This window comes from Oncorhynchus keta, chromosome 28 (genome assembly GCF_023373465.1).
Source record: "Oncorhynchus keta strain PuntledgeMale-10-30-2019 chromosome 28, Oket_V2, whole genome shotgun sequence".
NCBI classification, from domain to species: Eukaryota; Metazoa; Chordata; class Actinopteri; order Salmoniformes; family Salmonidae; genus Oncorhynchus; species Oncorhynchus keta.
Window position 1 is genome coordinate 15,125,460 of NC_068448.1, and position 17,593 is coordinate 15,143,052.

Consider the following 17,593-nt stretch of genomic DNA (forward strand, 5'->3'; position numbering starts at 1 on the left):
GAGAGAGAGAGGGGGGAAAGGGAAGGAGAGAGAGAGGTAGGGGGAGAGAGAGAGAGGGGGAAAGGAAGGAGAGAGAGAGAGAGGAAGGGAAGGAGAGATGGAGGTAGGGAGAGAGAGAGAGAGAGAGGGAGGGGGGGAAAGGGAAGGACAGATGGAGGTAGGGGTAGAGAGAGAGAGAGAGAGAGAGAGAGAGAGAGAGAGAGAGAGAGAGAGAGAGAGAGAGAGAGAGAGAGAGAGAGAGAGAGAGAGAGAGAGAGAGAGAGAGGGAAAGGAAGGAGATGGAGGTAGGGGGAGAGAGAAGGAGAGATGGAGGTAGGGGGGAGGAGAGAGAGAGAGGGAGAGGGGAAAGGGAAGGAGAGATGGAGGTAGGGGTAGAGAGAGAGAGAGAGAGAGGGGAGGAGAGAGAGAGAGAGAGAGAGAGAGAGAGAGAGAGAGAGAGATAGAGAGGGGGAGAGGGGAAAAGGGAAGGAGAGAGAGAGAGAGAGAGAGAGAGAGAGAGAGAGAGAGAGAGAGAGAGAGAGAGAGAGAGAGAGAGAGAGAGAGAGAGAGAGAGAGAGGGAAGGGAATGAGAGAGGGAGGTAGGGGGAGGGAGAGAGAGAGAGAGAGGGAGCGGGGGAAGGGAAGGAGAGAGGGAGGTAGGGGGAAAGAGAAAGAGAGAGGGAGAGGGGGAAAGGGAAGGAGAGATGGAGGTAGGGAGAGAGAGAGAGAGAGAGAGAGAGAGAGAGAGAGAGAGGGAGAGGGGGAAAGGGAAGGAGAGATGGAGGTAGGGGGAGAGAGAGACAGAGAGAGGGAAGGGAAGGGAAGGAGAGAGGGAGGTAGGGGGAGAGAGAGAGAGAAAGAGGGAAGGGAAGGAGAGAGGGAGGTAGGGGGAGAGAGAGAGAGAGGGGGAGAGGGGAAAGGGAAGGAGAGAGGGAGGTAGTGGGAAAGAAAGAGAAAGGTTCTAGCATGTGTTCACTGCTGAGTTGTTATGTGGTTACACGTATGTGTCCTGTTATGGAGCCTAGTATGGGACATCCCACTGAAGGTCTTCACATAGCCCAGCAACTACTAGGTTGATACGTGGCTGTTATGTGGCTATACCTGTCCTGTTCTGGGGCTTTGGGACAGTACAGAGGGCAAGAACATCCCTTATTTAATATTGTGTTGGAGCTGTTGTCTAGGGAGAGAGGCCTCATTGTTTACAGCCTGTTGGACCGAATGCCTCTCATCTAAGGCTTTAAAGCAGGGGAGACAGAGAGAACGGCCAAGGCTGATGACTCGAGTACCCAAACCTGCCTGGATTTAAAATATTTTACACACAATTTATATTATGCCTGCTTGAAGAGTGAAATGAATAGTAAAAGACGAACTCCCGAAAGACTATTCTTTTTCTCCCCCGTCAGTTAGGCTACAAAGCAATTGGCTGTGAGTGAAATTTCCATATTACTTCTGTAATATCTCCACAAAGACAATGCAGTGTTTCATTTGCCTCAAAGGGGACTGGGTAGAGAGCAATGTTTCAGCCACAGCAGACCATCAAGATCTGTTCTGGTAAATGAAACCCTTCACAGTCACTACTGTTCCTTCAGTAGCCATTGAACTGAAAAGAAACTCCAGCACAATGGTGATCTTGATGCTCCACAGATTTAATGGATTTATATGGCATTGTTTCTATTGAAACCCGTCTCTGTTCATGCAAGCATTGAAATTACTATCATCGTAATAACTATCTGAAGTTCTTCATCAAAATAGATTTACTGTGGCCTCCCGAGTGGCGCGGTGGTCTAAGGCACTGCTTCGCTGTGCCACTAGAGATTCTGGGTTTGAGTCCAGGCTCTGTCGCATCCAGCCGTGACAGGGAGACCCATGGGACGGTGCACAGTTGGCCCAGCGTCATCCAGGTTAGGGGAGGGTTTAGCCGGCAAGGATGTCCTTGTCCCATCGCGCACTAGTGACTCCTGTGGCGGGCCGGGTGCAGTGCACGCTGACCCGGTTGCCAGGTGCACTGTTTCCTCCGACACATTGGTGTGGCTGGCTTCCGGTTTAAGTGGCCATTGTGTCAAGAAGCAGTGAGGCTTGGCGGGTTGTGTTTAAGAGGAAGCATGGCTTTCGACCTTTGCCTCTCCCGAGTCTGTACGGGAGTTGCAGGGATGAGACGACAAGACTGTAACTACCAAGTTGATACCACAAAATTGGGGAGAAAATTTCGATGTGACAAGGAGGACACGGAGTTAGGAGAGAGAGTGTGTTTGTGACTAGAAGAGGAGGACATGGAGTTAGGTGAGAGAGTGTGTTTGTGACTAGAAGAGGAGGACATGGATTTAGGAGAGAGAGAGTGTTTGTGTCTAGAAGAGGAGGACATGGAGTTAGGAGAGAGAGAGTGTTTGTGTCTAGAAGAGGAGGACATGGAGTTAGGAGAGAGAGTGTGTTTGTGACTAGAAGAGGAGGACATGGAGTTAGGAGAGAGAGTGTGTTTGTGACTAGAAGAGGAGGACATGGAGTTAGGAGAGAGAGAGTGTTTGTGTCTAGAAGAGGAGGACATGGAGTTAGGAGAGAGAGAGTGTTTGTGTCTAGAAGAGGTGGACATGGAGGTAGGACAGAGTGTTTGTGTCTAGAAGAGGAGGACATGTAGTTACGAGAGAGTGTGTTTGTGTCTAGAAGAGGAGGACATGGAGGTAGGACGGAGTGTTTGTGTCTAGAAGAGGAGGACATGGAGGTAGGACAGAGTGTTTGTCTAGAAGAGGAGGACATGTAGTTACGAGAGAGTGTGTTTGTGTCTAGAAGAGGAGGACATGGAGGTAGGACGGAGTGTTTGTGTCTAGAAGAGGTGGACATGGAGGTAGGACAGAGTGTTTGTCTAGAAGAGGAGGACATGGAGGTAGGACAGAGTGTTTGTGTCTAGAAGAGGAGGACATGGAGTTAGGAGAGAGTGTTTGTGTCTAGAAGAGGAGGACATGGAGTTAGGAGAGAGTGTGTTTGTGTCTAGAAGAGGTGGACATGGAGGTAGGACAGAGTGTTTGTGTATAGAAGAGTAGGACATGGAGGTAGGACGGAGTGTTTGTGTCTAGAAGAGGAGGACATGGAGGTAGGACAGAGTGTTTGTCTAGAAGAGGAGGACATGGAGGTAGGACAGAGTGTTTTTGTCTAGAAGAGGAGGACATGGAGTTAGGAGAGTGTGTTTGTGTCTAGAAGAGGTGGACATGGAGGTAGGACAGAGTGTTTGTGTCTAGAAGAGGTGGACATGGAGTTAGGAGAGAGTGTGTTTGTGTCTAGAAGAGGAGGACATGGAGTTAGGAGAGAGTGTTTGTGTCTAGAAGAGGTGGACATGGAGTTAGGAGAGAGTGTGTTTGTGTGTAGAAGAGGAGGACATGGAGTTAGGAGAGAGAGTGTGTTTGTGTCTAGAAGAGGAGGACATGGAGGTAGGACAGAGTGTTTGTGTCTAGAAGAGGAGGACATGGAGTTAGGAGAGAGAGTTTGTGTCTAGAAGATGAGGACATGGAGTTAGGAGAGAGTGTGTTTGTGTCTAGAAGAGTAGGACATGGAGTTAGGAGAGAGTGTTTGTGTCTAGAAGAGGAGGACATGGAGTTAGGAGAGAGTGTTTGTGTCTAGAAGAGGAGGACATGGAGTTAGGAGAGAGTGTTTGTGTCTAGAAGAGGTGGACATGGAGTTAGGAGAGAGTGTCTTTGTGTCTAGAAGAGGAGGACATGGAGTTAGGAGAGAGTGTTTGTGTCTAGAAGAGGAGGACATGGAGTTACGAGAGAGTGTGTTTGTGTCTAGAAGAGGTGGACATGGAGGTAGGACAGAGTGTTTGTGTATAGAAGAGTAGGACATGGAGGTAGGACAGAGTGTTTGTGTCTAGAAGAGGAGGACATGTAGTTACGAGAGAGTGTGTTTGTGTCTAGAAGAGGTGGACATGGAGTTAGGAGAGAGTGTGTTTGTGTCTAGAAGATGAGGACATGGAGTTAGGAGAGAGAGTGTTTGTGTCTAGAAGATGAGGACATGGAGATAGGAGAGAGAGTGTTTGTGTCTAGAAGAGGAGGACATGGAGATAGGAGAGAGAGTGTTTGTGTCTAGAAGAGGTGGACATGGAGTTAGGAGAGAGTGTGTTTGTGTCTAGAAGAGGAGGACATGGAGTTAGGAGAGAGAGTGTTTGTGTCTAGAAGAGGTGGACATGGAGTTAGGAGAGAGTGTGTTTGTGTCTAGAAGAGGAGGACATGGAGTTAGGAGAGAGTGTGTTTGTGTCTAGAAGATGAGGACATGGAGGTAGGACAGAGAGTGTTTGTGTCTAGAAGAGGAGGACGTGGAGTTAGGAGAGAGTGTGTTTGTGTCTAGAAGATGAGGACATGGAGATAGGAGAGAGAGTGTTTGTGTCTAGAAGAGGTGGACATGGAGTTAGGAGAGAGTGTGTTTGTGTCTAGAAGAGGAGGACATGGAGTTAGGAGAGAGTGTTTGTGTCTAGAAGAGGTGGACATGGAGTTAGGAGAGAGTGTGTTTGTGTCTAGAAGAGTAGGACATGGAGTTAGGAGAGAGTGTTTGTGTCTAGAAGAGGAGGACATGGAGTTACGAGAGAGTGTGTTTGTGTCTAGAAGAGGTGGACATGGAGGTAGGACAGAGTGTTTGTGTCTAGAAGAGGAGGACATGGAGGTAGGACAGAGTGTTTGTCTAGAAGAGGAGGACTTGTAGTTACGAGAGAGTGTGTTTGTGTCTAGAAGAGGAGGACATGGAGGTAGGACGGAGTGTTTGTGTCTAGAAGAGGAGGACATGGAGGTAGGACAGAGTGTTTGTGTCTAGAAGATGAGGACATGGAGGTAGGACAGAGAGTGTTTGTGTCTAGAAGAGGAGGACGTGGAGTTAGGAGAGAGTGTGTTTGTGTCTAGAAGATGAGGACATGGAGATAGGAGAGAGAGTGTTTGTGTCTAGAAGAGGTGGACATGGAGTTAGGAGAGAGTGTGTTTGTGTCTAGAAGAGGAGGACATGGAGTTAGGAGAGAGTGTTTGTGTCTAGAAGAGGTGGACATGGAGTTAGGAGAGAGTGTGTTTGTGTCTAGAAGAGTAGGACATGGAGTTAGGAGAGAGTGTTTGTGTCTAGAAGAGGAGGACATGGAGTTACGAGAGTGTGTTTGTGTCTAGAAGAGGTGGACATGGAGGTAGGACAGAGTGTTTGTGTCTAGAAGAGGAGGACATGGAGTTAGGAGAAGAGGAGTGTAGTTACGAGAGAGTGTTTTGTGTCTAGAAGAGGAGGACATGGAGTTTGTGTCTAGAAGAGGAGGACATGGAGGTAGGACAGAGTGTTTGTGTCTAGAAGAGGAGGACATGGACATTTGGAAGAGGAGGACAGGAGTGTGTTTGTGTCTAGAAGAGGAGGACATGGAGGTAGTTTGTGTCTAGAAGAGGAGGACATGGAGGTAGGACAGAGGTTTGTGTCTAGAAGGAGGACATGGAGTTAGAGTTTGTGTCTAGAAGAGGAGGACATGGAGTTACGAGAGAGTGTGTTTGTGTCTAGAAGAGGTGGACATGGAGGTAGGAGAGTGTTTGTGTCTAGAAGAGAGGGCATGGAGGTAGGACAGAGTGTTTGTGTCTAGAAGAGGAGGACATGGAGTTAGAGAGGAGGAGTGTTTGTGTCTAGAAGAGGAGGACATGGACATGGAGTGTGTTTGTGTCTAGAAGATGAGGACATGGAGGTAGGACGGAGTGTTTGTGTCTAGAAGAGGAGGACATGGAGGTAGGACAGAGTGTTTGTGTCTAGAAGAGGAGGACATGGAGGTAGGACAGAGTGTTTGTCTAGAAGAGGAGGACATGTAGTTACGAGAGTTTGTGTCTAGAAGAGGAGGACATGGAGGTAGGAGGAGGAGGACATGGAGGTAGGACAGAGTGTTTGTGTCTAGAAGAGGAGGACATGGAGTTAGGAGAGAGTGTTTGTGTCTAGAAGAGGAGGACATGGAGTTACGAGAGAGTGTGTTTGTGTCTAGAAGAGGTGGACATGGAGGTAGGACAGAGTGTTTGTGTCTAGAAGAGTAGGGCATGGAGGTAGGACAGAGTGTTTGTGTCTAGAAGAGGAGGACATGGAGGTAGGACAGAGTGTTTGTGCCTAGAAGAGGAGGACATGGAGGTAGGACAGAGTGTTTGTGTCTAGAAGAGGAGGACATGGAGTTAAGAGAGAGTGTGTTTGTGTCTAGAAGAGGAGGACATGGAATTAGGAGAGAGTGTGTTTGTGTCTAGAAGAGGAGGACATGGAGTTAGGAGAGAGAGAGTGTGTTTGTGTCTAACACATTTTGACCCAGACTGAGGCAACCAGCGCTTGTACGAAGTCCGTCTGGGGATCCAGTGTACTCACAGAACTGCCAGAGATAGGAGATCTGGAGAGGGGAATGTGATACAACTCCCCTGGTTCCAGATCTGTTTGTACCGTCTTGCCAATTTCTATGGTAACAGTCACACCAATGACCATAGGAGTTGACAAGACAGCACAATTAGATCTGGAACCAGGCATGAATACAACAGAACACAACAGAGAACTTGATGACCTATCCATGGGAGACGCATCCAAGCTCAGACACAATGACATACACATTAATATAAACTTCCCTCTCTCTATTTCAACACCAATGTTCATGTTTTATTTAGCTTTCAGCACAACAACAGAGGAGGATTTTTTCCACTGAGCTATTTCATAAATGTTGAATCCAAAAGGCCCATCTGTGTGCACTTAATGGTGTTTTTCTCCAGCAATAACAAACGTGTTTGTTCTGGCTGTCAGCCATTTGTCTGATGAGTCGTCTCCCCATGCCAGCCTGACTGTTGGGAGGGAGAGTGTTCGTGGCCTAACAGATGTAAGGTGTGGCACACAGACACTTGTTGTCTCCGTTAGGAGCCTCCTTCATACGCATAGATACACACAGGGAGGCCGTACATGATGAGAGTTTATAGGGTGTAGAATATCAATGGAGAGGGTGGCTGTTAGATGGGAGTGTCTTGCCTGGGACAGCCTCTCAGAGAGACCACACATATCAGATGAGGCAGAGTTTAGACATGAGCAGACACATCCCTCTGAAAAGTCAGACTAAACAACAGGACTTCATTAGAGAGCGCTATAACTCACTCGACTATAACAGCCATCCCAGCCCAGCCAGACATGGCAGTCGGACAGGGCAGATGCTACACCCATGTCCTTCAGACAGACAGAGAGGGCAGAACCTGACCAATGTTACACTGGCTGAACAAGGCTTTATGTCTTTACTGCACTAATTAAATGGCGATGTGAGTACCAAGACATAGCCACCATGGTTTGTACTGAATATCATCTGTGGATGAGCTGAATGGGAAGCGAGGTTAGTGAAGCTAAAGAGCCATCAGAAAACATCTAAACCCAATGTCCTTTCTAAACCCAAATTTCATTGTTGGACATAAAAAACACTAAGCTCCAAGTGATTTTAATTGAAGAAATCTGTTCCCAAGTATTCCCACACATAATAGAGACACATCGTATTCAAATGTAAGCGAGGTTTGAAATTATTATGTTTTAGTCAATTCCAGTCAATTTGCAGTCTGCAAATTATTTGTAATTACAGTCGGTTCCGGCCCCCCGACCAGCCTCTCCAGGCAAAATTGGCCCGCAGCTGAATCTCAAATCAAATCAAATGTGATTTTATGTAACAATACAACAAGTGTAGACCTTACTGTGAAATGCTTACTGAAAAGCCCAAACCAACAATGCAGTTGTAAGAAAATAGAGTTAAGAAAAAAATTACAAAGGTAATGTTGTGGAAATTCTTACTCGGAGACACTCAAAGTCAATCTTAAATTAATCATTGTTTATTGTCAGTGCGTTGGAGAGGTTCCAACAAACTTAATGCATCATAGTGGACATCTGTCAGAAGTTATAACGGGGCAGTCCTGTTTAGTTCTTATATACTGCAGACAAGTCATATTTGCATGATTTAGCTTGTTAATAATTAATTAATAATTAACGTTTGTTTAATTCATGTGACCAACCAATACTGGTTCAAGCAGGTGACAGACCAACACCTCACAAGGCTTCTTCTCTCTAAATCGAGACCATGAAACTGAGATATCCCTTTCTCTTAACAAGGTTCTGGGCGTAGTGCCAAATTGCCGACACTGAGAGTGAAGATTTGTTCAATCAGTCACTTGCATGAACACAGAAATTGGTTTACAGAAAAGCACAAACATAGAAAAAACCCGGATCCATTGTGGAGGCAGTGGGGATGGTCCAGTCCATCAGTCTAAGACATGTGCTACTGAAACTGTATATGGTTATATTACGTAAGAACAAGGGTGCTAAACTAATACAAATATTATTATTTTATGACAAATGTGCTTTCTCCCGTGATGAACAGCGGTTGCTGTCCGGGGTTCTGAAACACATCATTGCACTGTTGAATTGGCGCCTTTTCCTAGACCATGTTGCTATATGCATAACAGCAAAGTTAATCAGCTTACTGGTGTGGAAAACAATGTGGCGGAGGCAGCAGCGGAGTTAGGAGAAAACAGCCCTTGTCTTATTGTCTAAGAAGAGAGTGAGGAGAGAGGAAACTCCAACTTAATTAGGTCTATAATCAACTGTTAAATGTACCTGGCTTTATAATTCATACATATATATATTTACAGAAATAAGACAGATCCTGCTTCTGTTGCCTGTTTGAGTGTTTGTTTAATAGCCTACTGATTCTGTTCAGCAGAGCCTCATGCAAGACATCAGTCAAGAAGTTAAAGCTTGGTCGCAAATGGGTCTTCCAAATGGACAATGACCCCAAGCATACTTCCAAAGTTGTGGCAAAATGGCTTAAGGACAACAAAGTCAAGGTATTGGAGTGGCCCTCACAAAGCCCTGACCTAAATCCCATAGAACATTTGTGGGCAGAACTGAAAAAGCATGTGCGAGCAAGGAGGCCTACAAACCTGAGTCAGTTACACCAGCTCTGTCAGGAGGAATGGGCCAAAATTCACCCAACTTATTGTGGGAAGCTTGTGGAAAGCTACCTGAAATGTTTGACCCAAGTTAAACAATTTAAAAGCAATGCTACCAAATACTAATTGAGTGTATGTAAACTTCTGACCCACTGGGAATGTGATGAAAGAAATAAAGGCTGAAATAAATCATTCTCTCTGATGTTTTTCCTAAACAAATGAGGGATTTCAGTAACAGAATTTTGAGTCCGAAGTGGCTGTACTTATATTGCATCTTCTGCAACACGGACAGCACAATACGCACTGTTGATGTTCGGTGGTGGTCGCTGCAGCAGGGAGGAGAGAGAGACATTGGGTGCTAGTCACACAGTCACTCGCTGTCATTGTTTTTAACACGGTCGAACTCCCTGTAGTAATTTGTGTCTTAATTATTTAATCAAACAGTGTGTTTAAAGCATCAGACAAGCTCAGTGCATGTAGTTGATTTGATTAAAACACATAGGATGTGTCTATAAAAATTTCAACCAATCGATTGGTCGAAAGGAAAGATGACTCTCGGTCTATCATAATTTGTTTTAGTAGGGGACAGCCCTAAACTGTACTTACAGATATCAGGCGACTCGTCCGACCCATCTGGACAATCCTTCTCACCATCACAGCGCCATCCTTTAGAGATGCAGGTCACCTGATCTTTACACACAAACTGCTTAGGACTACACGTCTTCGGAGCTGGAAAAGACAGAACACAGAACACATGTACTATTACCAACATTTGTTTTTTTACCCCTTTTTCCTCCCCAATTCCGTGGTATTCAACTGGTAGTAGTTACATGCTTATCTCATCGCTGCAACTCCCATACGGACTCAGGAGAGGCGAAGGTTGAGAGCCATGCGTCCTCCGAAACACAACCCAACCTAGCCGAATTGATTCTTGAAACATCCAACCCGGAAGCCAGCCACACCAATGTGTCGGAGGAAACACTGTACACCTGGCGACCTGGTCAGCGTGCACTGCGCTTGGCCCCCCACAGGAGTAGCTAGTGCGCGATAAGACAAGGATATCCCTACCGGCCAAACCCTCCCTAAACCGGACGACGCTAGGCCAATTGTGCGTCGCCCCATGGACCTCCCGGTCGCGGCCGGCTGTGACAGAGCCTGGGCTCGAACCCAGAGTCTCTGGTGGCACAGGGATGCAGTGCCTTAGACCACTGCGCCACCCGGGAGGCCCAACATTTTGTATTTCTAGTTATTTATTTTTGTATGTTTTCCCCTAAAACCAAACTAGTATACTGTATTCCTGTACTTCTGTAAAGGCATTTATGTTTTATTTTAAACTGAACAGAAAGCAGGCTAGTAGACCACCACTGAATCTATTTCTTGAATCAGGAGTGTACTTTGTTTGAGACAACTTTGTCATGTTTTGTGGGCGGTTTGACATAGTGGTAATGTTCATAGGTTGCACCTCCGTCACTCGTTGCGTCATTCCATTGTTATGAACGTTCTCAAGCTGCAATCTACCGGCGGCGCCATAGTAGTGCCCTAAAGTGGTGATAAGCATTCTAAAGTGGTGATAACCAGACATTCTGGACGTAGGCTAACTACTGTTTTGTCTAAATTACACTATAGTGCCTGGAAATAAGATGACATTGCTAAAGTAGTAAAATATTTAGCAAGAAATGACTTTGCCAGCATTATCATGTCATCAGAATTACTTTAGACAGATGTCAATGTTGTCATTAGCTAGCAAAGTTTGTCAAAAATAGCTAGTAATGCTAACATTATCTAGCTAAAATCCCGTGGCATGCCCTCAATCTTAGCTAGCTAGCTAACGTTATACTTCATCTAAAGTCAATCTGGTGACATCAAAATTATTACAAAGGTTTTCCTGCAATTATTTGCCTCCTTTTGAATGTCATTGTATTGCCAAGCCACTATGATGCACTGTTGATGAAATCTCCATCAGCTCTCATTACTCATCAGTCCAAAACGAACGTTCAAAGCAATATTGTGACGACACATGCAACCTATGAATATAGACTTACATAGACTGGCCTAATACAGTGGATCTTTACACATTTTCCAGAGTGTGGCTGACTTACCAGACCTGGGTTCAAGTAGTATTTATTATCTTTTAAAAAACGCTCAGAGTTTGATTGAGCCTGGCTGGAGTGTCAGCTGGGTGGGTTTGCAACTTTCGGGACTATTCCATTGGTTCCATTGCACCAGGCAAGCCCAATCCAGGGCAGCTAGAATATTTTGAAGATAGCTAATACTATTTGGACCCAGGTGTGAGTTTCTGTTTAATGATGTCAGCCGTGGGGCAGTGCCAGAAATAGTTACTGGGCCATTGAGCTGTCAGGGCTACTCTGTGGTGCTACCATGTGGTACATCAACCTCAATAATCTCTGCTGACATATACTGCTCAGAAATACCACACTGGGCTTTTTCTTAGAAGGCATCTCATTTCCTGTGGTGGGTGGGATAAAGAGCAAGGTTGTGTGAACTTGTGTTGACCCCTGCATGGTCATCCAGCCACAGGTTGTGCATGTGTGTGTGTGTGTGTGTGTGTGTGTGTGTGTGTGTGTGTGTGTGTGTGTGTGTGTGTGTGTGTGTGTGTGTGTGTGTGTGTGTGTGTGTGTGTGTGTGTGTGTGTGTGTGTGTGTGTGTGTGTGTGTGTGTGTGTGTGTCTTATGACAAAGATGCTAGCTTAACAGGCTGAGACTGCCAGTGCGTTTCCTCACTCACTCAGTGACATTGGTATTCATATAGAGGAGGAGGATGAAGAGGGGTAGGAGGAGGAGAACCCTCATCTTAGGAGGGAAGGAGACAGATGGAGGGAAAGAGGAGGGAAGGAGAAAGATGGGGAGGATGAGGTGGGAAAAGAGGAGGGGGAGGAGTCACACACACTCACTCACAGAGTCGCAGCGCAGAGCAGACCATCTAATTGTAATTCTCTGCAGGTACGGAGCCCTATCCCCACTCACCCTGGGTGTCCTTACTCGCCCTGGCTGACCTCTCCCCCTCTCCTTCTTTCCCCCTCTCCTTCTTTCCCCCTCTCCTTCACTTGGCAGGCAGAGAAGTGTTTGTGGGAAGGGAGGCGATGCGGGTGCACCACAAAGGAGAAGCAATGTGACAGTAATCACTAGAGAGTATTAGGGCAGTGTATCATTGCGGTCACGTTCTCTCTAAACTGTCAGGGTAAGGGATTGAGGCTAGAGAGCGCTGGGAGGGAGGGTGTGTGTTTGTGTGTGGATTGGTTGTTCTATCCTTGTGGGGACCTAAAATCCCCAAAAGTCGCCACAAGGATAATAAAACAAGGACAATTATACCTCGTGGAGACATTTCCCACATCCCCTGAGGATAAAGGCTATTTTAAGCTTAGGGGTTAGGTTTAAGGTTACATATAGGGTCAGGGTTAGGAAATTAATTTTAGGTCCCCACGAGGATAGAAGAACATAACATGTGTGGTTTTGTTCGTGTGTGTGTGTGTGTGTGTGTGTGTGTGTGTGTGTGTGTGTGTGTGTGTGTGTGTGTGTGTGTGTGTGTGTGTGTGTGTGTGTGTGTGTGTGTGTGTGTGTGTGTGTGTGTGTGTGTGTGTGTGTGTGTGTGTGTGGTCAAATGTGGTGACTCATGAGTGTCAGGTTATTATCAATACAATTAGAAGCTAAATGTTTTGCTGCAGATCAAATGACAGCTGTCTTTAATACACTAACAACACCTTGATATTTGAAACAATGAAGAGAGTGATGACACTTAACATTCAAAGCCACATCGCAGCTCTCTTTCAGGCCTCTCAATTTACACTCAAGGACATGAGAGAACGAACATTTCCAAATGAAGGCATTTTCCAGTGTCCCAGGAATGTAATGTTTGAACACAACCATGAATAGATTGGGAGGCATGAGAGTACTAAGTGGAAAGTGCCCTAACAACAGCAAAGGGGAGAGGGGAAATAAGAAAGGGAATGAGTGGAGGGAGGGAGAGAAAGCTATAAAAGAAGGGACAGAGGCCAATGACTGAATCAACTAAGACGACACACACAGCACATGAGGGAGCACTGAGATACTAGGCTAGGCTAACCAAGGCTAACCTGAGGGTTATTGGAAGTTACAGCTTCCTACATTTATTGGTAATTTCTGTCTATTTTGTTTATTTATTGGTCAATTCTGAAATGCTGTAAATACATTAGCTCCACTTCCAATGAAATTCTACTCTTCCATTAATATACTACTCTTCCATTAATATACTACTCTTCCATTAATATACTACCCTTCCATTTATTATACTACCCTTCCATTAATATACTACCCTTCCATTAATAGGGGAACTGAGAAACTGGTCAGAATCATGGATGGCGCTAAATACAGGAAAATTCTTGAGGGAAACCTGTTTCAGTCTTCCAAAGATTTGAGACTGGGACAGAGGTTCACCTTCCAGCAGGACAATCACCCTAAGCACACTGCTAAAACAACACTTGAGTGGTTTAAGGGGAAACATTTAAATGTCTTGGAATGGCCTAGTCAAAGCCCAGACCTCAATCCAATTGGAAATCTGTGGTATGACTTAAAGATTACTGTACACCAGCGGAACCAATCCAACTTGAAGGAGCTGGAGCAGTTTTGCCTTGAAGAATGGGCAAAAATCCCAGTAGCTAAATGTTCCAAGCTTATAGAGACATCCTACAATCTAAACTTGTTGCCCACAATCTCACACAAATTATCAATGAACCTACCAGGTACCTTCCCAAAGCCTTAAACACGGGCACCCTCATAGATATCATCCTAACCAACTTCCCTTCTAAATACACCTCTGCTGTCTTCAACCAAGATCTCAGCGATCACTGCCTCATTGCCTGCATCCGTAATGGGTCAGCGGTCAAACGACTCATCACTGTAAAACGCTCCCTGAAACACTTCAGCGAGCAGGCCTTTCTAATCGACCTGGCCGGGGTATCCTGGTAGGATATTGATCTCATCCCGTCAGTAGAGGATGCCTGGATATTTTTTTTAAATGCCTTCCTAACCATCTTAAATAAACATGCCCCATTCAAGAAATTTAGAACCAGGAACAGATATAGCCCTTGGTTCTCCCCAGACCTGACTGCCCTTAACCAACACAAAAACATCCTATGGCGTTCTGCATTAGCATCGAACAGCCCCCGTGATATGCAGCTGTTCAGGGAAGCTAGAAACCATTATACACAGGCAGTTAGAAAAGCCAAGGCTAGCTTTTTCAAGGAGAAATTTGCTTCCTGCAACACTAACTCAAAAAAGTTCTGGGACACTGTAAAGTCCATGGAGAATAAGAACACCTCCTCCCAGCTGCCCACTGCACTGAAGATAGGAAACACTGTCACCACTGATAAATCCACCATAATTGAGAATTTCAATAAGCATTTTTCTACGGCTGGCCATGCTTTCCACCTGGCTACTCCTACCCCGGTCAACAGCACTGCACCCCCAACAGCAACTCGCCCAAGCCTTCCCCATTTCTCCTTCTCCCAAATCCGTTCAGCTGATGTTCTGAAATCTGGACCCCTACAAATCAGCCGGGCTAGACAATCTGGACAATCTGGACCCTTTCTTTCTAAAATTATCTTCCGAAATTGTTGCCACCCCTATTACTAGCCTGTTCAACCTCTCTTTCGTGTCATCTGAGATTCCCAAAGATTGGAAAGCAGCTGCGATCATCCCCCTCTTCAAAGGGGGGGACACTCTTGACCCAAACTGCTACAGACCTATATCTATCCTACCATGCCTTTCTAAGGTCTTCGAAAGCCAAGTCAACAAACAGATTACCGACCATTTCGAATCTCACCATACCTTCTCTGCTATGCAATCTGGTTTCAGAGCTGGTCATGGGTGCACCTCAGCCACGCTCAAGGTCCTAAACGATATCTTAACCGCCATCGATAATAAACATTACTGTGCAGCCGTATTCATTGACCTGGCCAAGGCTTTCGACTCTGTCAATCACCACATCCTCATTGGCAGACTCGACAGTCCTTGGTTTCTCAAATGATTGCCTCGCCTGGTTCACCAACTACTTCTCTGATAGAGTTCAGGGAGTTCAAATCGGAGGGTCTGCTGTCCGGACCTCTGGCAGTCTCTATGGGGGTGCCACAGGGTTCAAAAATAAAAATAAATAGATTAGAATTCAAGGCACACTTAACCAGCATGGCTACCACAGAATTATGCAGCGATATGCCATCCCATCTGGTTTGCGCTTAGAGAAACTATCATTTGTTTTTCAACAGGACAATGAACCAAAACACACCTCCAGGCTGTGTAAGTTCTATTTGACCAAGGAGAGTGATGGAGTGCTGCATCAGATGACCTGGCCTCCACAATCACTAGACCTCAACCCAATTGAGATGGGTTGGGATGAGTTGGACTGCAGAGTGAAGGAATAGCAGCCAACAAGTGCTCAACATATGTGGGTACTCCTTCAAGACTGTTGGAAAAGCATTCCAGGTGAAGCTGGTTGAGAGAATTCCAAGAGTGTGCAAAGCTGTCATCAAGCCAAAGGGTGGCTACTTTGAAGAATCTCAAATATATTTTGATTTGTTAACCCCTTCGTTGGTTACTACATGATTCCATATGTGTTCTTTCATAGTTTTGATGTCTCCACTATTCTACAATGTAGAAAATAGTAAAAATAAAGAAAAACCCTTGAATGAGTAGGTGTGTCCAAACTTTTGACTGGGGGATTGGAAATGATGCACACAATTACATTGATGGAAACCACAAACTATCTGTAACATTAAAGCTGATCAACCACCTAAAAAAACATATATATATAAAATAATCGTAATATAGGAGTAGAATTAGGCTTCTTCACAAAGAATGAATGATTATGGGTCTGAATAAATAACTGCTATAGCCTACCGCCATCGCGTTTGCGCTTCTTTCAAACTACCTGTGAATTCTATTGGTTGCTATATTAAACATTCAGCAAACAAGAGCACGTGTCCCTCTTTGAATAGCCTATTGGTATAAGAAAAGCAAAAAAATAAATGTCCAGCAAGCTCTTCTAGTCTAGCTTTTCCTCCATGGGACTCCGAGAGCTAAGGAGCCGTTTTTACAGGGAGGCTAGTGGAGCACAGGTGTGTGTGTATTGGGCAAGAGACAGAGGCTATAAGTTAGAAACTTATTATGCTTAGCCCATCATTCATTAGCTAAATATAAGGCTAATACTGCATTGCATGTATTAACTGAAAGAGGTAAGCTAGGACATCGATATATAGGGCTATATAAATCAAATCAAACTTCATTTGTCACATGTGCCATGTAGACCTTACCATGAAATGCTTACTTAAGTCCTTAACCAGTGCAGTTCAAGAAGAGTTAAGAAAATATTTACCAAATAAGCTAAAGTAAAAAAGAATAAAAAGTAACACAATAACATAACAATAATGAGGCTATATACAGGTGTACCGGTACAGAGTGTCACGTGTGCTCCCTGTCCGGCCTCTGGGTCACCAGGCTGCTCGTTATGGCGCACACCTGTCACCATCATTACACGGAACCCAAACCGTCTACATTTATTTTGTCCCCCTACACCAAACGCGATCACGACACGCAGGTTAAAATATCAAAGCAAACTCTGAACCAATGACATTAATTTGGGGACAGGTCAAAAAACATTAAACATGTATGGCAATTTAGCTAGTTAGCTTGCACTTGCTAGCTAATTTGTCCTGGGATATAAACATTGAGTTGTATACCTAAAATGCACAAGGACCTCTACTCCGACATAAAACGGTCAACCGAATCGTTTCTAGTCATCTCTCCTCCTTCCAGACTTTTTCATCTTTGAACTTATATGGTGATTGGCATCTACATTTTCATAGTATTACCACGACAACTGGCAGAATATTTCGTCTTTCAATCACCCACGTGGGTATAACCAATGAGGAGATGGCACGTGGGTACCTGCTTCTGTAAACCACTGAGGAGATGGGAGAGGCAGGACTTGCAGTGTGATCTGCTTCAGAAATAGGAATGACTTCTATTTTAGCTCTTGGCAACGCAGGCGCTCGTTGTCGTGCGCGAGTAGCGGTATTGCACACACCTGCGCATCATCAGACTCACCTGGACTCCATCACCTCCCTGATTACCTTCCCTATATATGTCACTCCCTTAGGTTCCTTCCCTATATATGTCACTCCCTTAGGTTCCTTCCCTATATATGTCTCTCCCTTAGGTTCCTTCCCTATATATGTCACTCCCTTAGGTTCCTTCCCTATATATGTCACTCCCTTAGGTTCCTTCCCTATATATGTCACTCCCTTAGGTTCCTTCCCTATATATGTCACTCCCTTAGGTTCCTTCCCTATATATGTCACTCCCTTAGGTTCCTTCCCTATATATGGCACTCCCTTAGGTTCCTTCCCTATATATGTCTCTCCCTTAGGTTCCTTCCCTATATATGTCACTCCCTTAGGTTCCTTCCCTATATATGTCACTCCCTTAGGTTCCTTCCCTATATATGTCTCTCCCTTAGGTTCCTTCCCTATATATGTCTCTCCCTTAGGTTCCTTCCCTATATATGTCACTCCCTTAGGTTCCTTCCCTATATATGTCACTCCCTTAGGTTCCTTCCCTATATATGTCTCTCCCTTAGGTTCCTTCCCTATATATGTCTCTCCCTTAGGTTCCTTCCCTATATATGTCACTCCCTTAGGT

At 45.2% G+C, this 17,593-nt stretch overlaps 1 protein-coding gene across 2 annotated transcripts in view; it reads right to left on the reverse strand.

The window, feature by feature from the left end:
* LOC118360521 (low-density lipoprotein receptor-related protein 1-like) overlaps nucleotides 1-17,593 on the reverse strand; it is a 260,259-nt gene that overhangs the window by 202,970 nt on the left and 39,696 nt on the right. For both annotated transcript variants that reach the window (XM_052484956.1, XM_052484955.1), the window contains exon 2: nucleotides 9,513-9,635. In XM_052484956.1, coding sequence (XP_052340916.1) covers nucleotides 9,513-9,635 — 123 coding nt within the window. The remainder of the gene's footprint in view (nucleotides 1-9,512; nucleotides 9,636-17,593) is intronic.